This window comes from Austrofundulus limnaeus, unplaced genomic scaffold (assembly GCF_001266775.1).
Source record: "Austrofundulus limnaeus strain Quisiro unplaced genomic scaffold, Austrofundulus_limnaeus-1.0 Scaffold672, whole genome shotgun sequence".
NCBI classification, from domain to species: Eukaryota; Metazoa; Chordata; class Actinopteri; order Cyprinodontiformes; family Rivulidae; genus Austrofundulus; species Austrofundulus limnaeus.
Window position 1 is genome coordinate 97526 of NW_013953074.1, and position 3029 is coordinate 100554.

General features: G+C 40.6%; 1 protein-coding gene across 1 annotated transcript in view; it reads right to left on the reverse strand.

The window, feature by feature from the left end:
• Positions 1 to 918: 918 nt before the first annotated feature.
• The window catches only part of sdf2l1 (stromal cell-derived factor 2-like 1), a gene marked incomplete in the record, with an annotated part of 6125 nt that continues 4014 nt past the window's right edge, over positions 919 to 3029 (reverse strand). Inside the window, 1 exon segment of the mRNA XM_014027685.1 lies at positions 919 to 2729. Coding sequence (XP_013883139.1) covers positions 2451 to 2729 — 279 coding nt within the window.

Below are 3029 nucleotides of genomic sequence, written 5' to 3' on the forward strand. Positions count from 1 at the left end.
GTTACCAACATCTGGTGAAAATTTCATGTCATTAGCACCTCTAGTAATATATTTACTGAGAAAAATAGTGACGTGTTCAATACTTATTTTACCTGCTGTAGCAGAGGAGGCAGGTATAGGGTGAGGTGGAGGCAGATCATCTGCTGTGGTCACCCATAAAGGGAGCAGCAAAAGACAACTCCTCATTATGTAATAAGATGTGTCTAAATTTTATTTAGTAGGACATCTGTAAAAATGTAAAGTGACTTTAAGGACACATGTATCAGATGAGTGTAAAAGTGTATAAAAATAAGAACCTCTACATATAGCCTCATCCCTGACAGGCTGTGTGCTAACATGTGTGTTATATGGGTCTATTTTGAAAACCTTATTGAAGGTGTCAAATATTTCCTGACAATCACAATTTTAATATTCAGTGACTGGTGACTTAGTACACTACTTTACCTAATGTCCCATTTCCACTGATCCTCTCCGATTGTTGGGTCAGATCCAGGTTAATCTGGGCTGTCAGCTGTCTGTTGCCTCAGCACATTCCCGTCTTCTTTGTTGGTCTTCATTTAGCTTCATCCTCTGCTCTCWTTGAAAAGATGCCTCTGATTTTAAGTTTTCAATTAAAAAAATAAACAAGCCGGAAAAACAACTTTTTGCCTTTTTTAAAATGCATGGAGTAGAAAGTACATATAATTGTATGAAAATGTAAGGAGTAGAAGTAAAAATCAGCTGAAAAAAATTATTCAAGTAAAGAATCAAATTTTCTACTTAATTACAGTAGCAAAGTATTTGTATTTAGTTACTTTACAACTCTGAGTTGGAGTAAGAAATTTTGTCTTTGTTGCAGGTCACTGATTTCATTAGGCAAGTGTTAAACCAGCTGGCTCTAAAGGATGTAAAAATAATGAGACCACAAGACAGAAATGGTGGAGTTAACTAAAGGTTTTATTGAAATTAAAAAAATGAGTAGTTGGGGAGAACAGCCAGAAACAGAAGTGTAGGGAGAGAGCAGCTTCCTCATGTAGGCTGCACACCTGCAGGAAAGTGCAGTGATGATTACAGGTGAGGTTCCTCTCTGAAAACATCCACATAACAGTGAGGGAATCTGAAGAGGCAACAAAGACAGGCAGTTTGAGGCTTACACAAGAGTCTCTGTGGAACACAAGGTGAGTCTTTCTGTACCAATGATGTTAGGGTAACATGTTAGACACCTCCTGCTCCAGTTTTCAGCAAATGAGTCATTTATTTATTGTCTGTTTTTTCCTTCTCCTAGCTATATTTTATTGTATTTCCTATCCTTAAGATATAAATCTCCCTTATGATCTTTAAACTTATCTTTCCATTGTCTCATTATATCTTGTATCTGCTTTTGAAGTGCTGTCCTTTATTGCAAACCCTGTTTTGTACATTTTTGCTGTGGAGAGAGGATGTTAGGAGTGCTGTTTTAGAGAGCCCATGATCACGTGACTACATTGAACAAAGCCTCATTACATCACATCAGTGCTGAACTGTTTCAACCCAAGACGTTGAAACAGACCTGATGCAGGTGAAAGCTGTGGGGTTTGTAGAGGAGGTGCCACATGGAGGAGTCTTCAAACCTTGTGTGTTTGTCTGTATGGACATATGTTTAGAGAGGGACGGATGTCGTGAAGATGGTTAACTAGAGGAATATTCTTGAATATAATCAAAACGAATGTAACAAACAGAATTCTTCTTCTACACCAGACTTTATTAGTTATGTAAAAAGAAGACCAGCTTCAAAAGGTCCTGCTGTCTGCTGAGAACCTCCTGCCATGATGGAGGCTGGACTTAAACCAGAAGATGCTTCAAATAATTATTAGTTTCAAGGTGTGCAGACTTCTGTTATCAGCAAAATGTCATCTTTTAAATGTTCCTCTCAAACAGTATGTCTCTGAGGCTGAACTGTTTTACAGAATCAGTCTCCTCAGTGGTTCAAGTTTAGCAGGAGTGTAGTTCTGAGCAGGACTTGTTTTATTTCCATCTCATCTTCTGATACTTCGACTTATGTGTTGCTGGGTCACAGAGGTTTAATTTCCCAAGTAAAACAAAAATTGTTCATCAGAGCAGGAGTCACAGTTCTAACAGTGCTGTACTGTCATTTATTCACTGCTACCAGAACAAATAAAAACTTCAAACATCATTATTACCAACAGAGAGTTTATCTTTTAAAGAACAATCTGAATCCTCTCCCCTGCTCTCTCCCATGAGATTATGTCAGAGATGAATAAGAAGTGAAACTCAGTGTGTTTAACTCAGAGACCTTCAGTTTTAAACAGGCTATTTCACGTAAAAATAACAAAAACAAAGAAGAAACCAGTAAAAGCAGCAGGACGAACACAGGTTCTAACCATCACGTTTTTAAGAGTCACTTCATTTACTCAACAATCGGTCGTGGGAAGCCCCCACGTCTCCAGACCTTCTGTCCCTGAGTGATGATGTCACAGCTCATCGTGGCGCAGTGGCTCCAGGCTGGGCTGGATGAAGACCCCCTCCATCGTGCGCCAGAAGTTGTGCTGGCTGGGGGAGTTCATGCCGTGCACCTCCCTCTGACCTCGGATGGGGTGTCCGTACTGCTCGCCGGTGATGCTCAGGAAGACGTCGGTGCCCACGTGTTTGAAGCGCACCACGTCGTCCCGCTCCCAGTACTCGCCATCGCACTGAACCGTCCACACGTCCAGGTCGTCTCCCTCGCCGTTCTCTCCAAACGCACTGACTTCCTGTGGGGACAGAACCAAACATGGCTGCAGTTCTTCTGGGTCACATCAGGGTAACGTCTCACTGTGAAACGTCACTGGAAGACGTGGAGCCAACCTGTTTACTTTAACATGTCGTATTATTACCCCAACCAAAAGTACTTATACATACTTTATGTACACAAGTTACTGTCTGATCTCACAGTAAACCTACCCTGGTTGATTAGCTGCACTCCACACTGGTTATGTTGTATATTAGATATTATTTATTATTTAATATTTTTACAAAGGACAAGAAGTCCGAAGCAAAGAGGCATCTTGGTA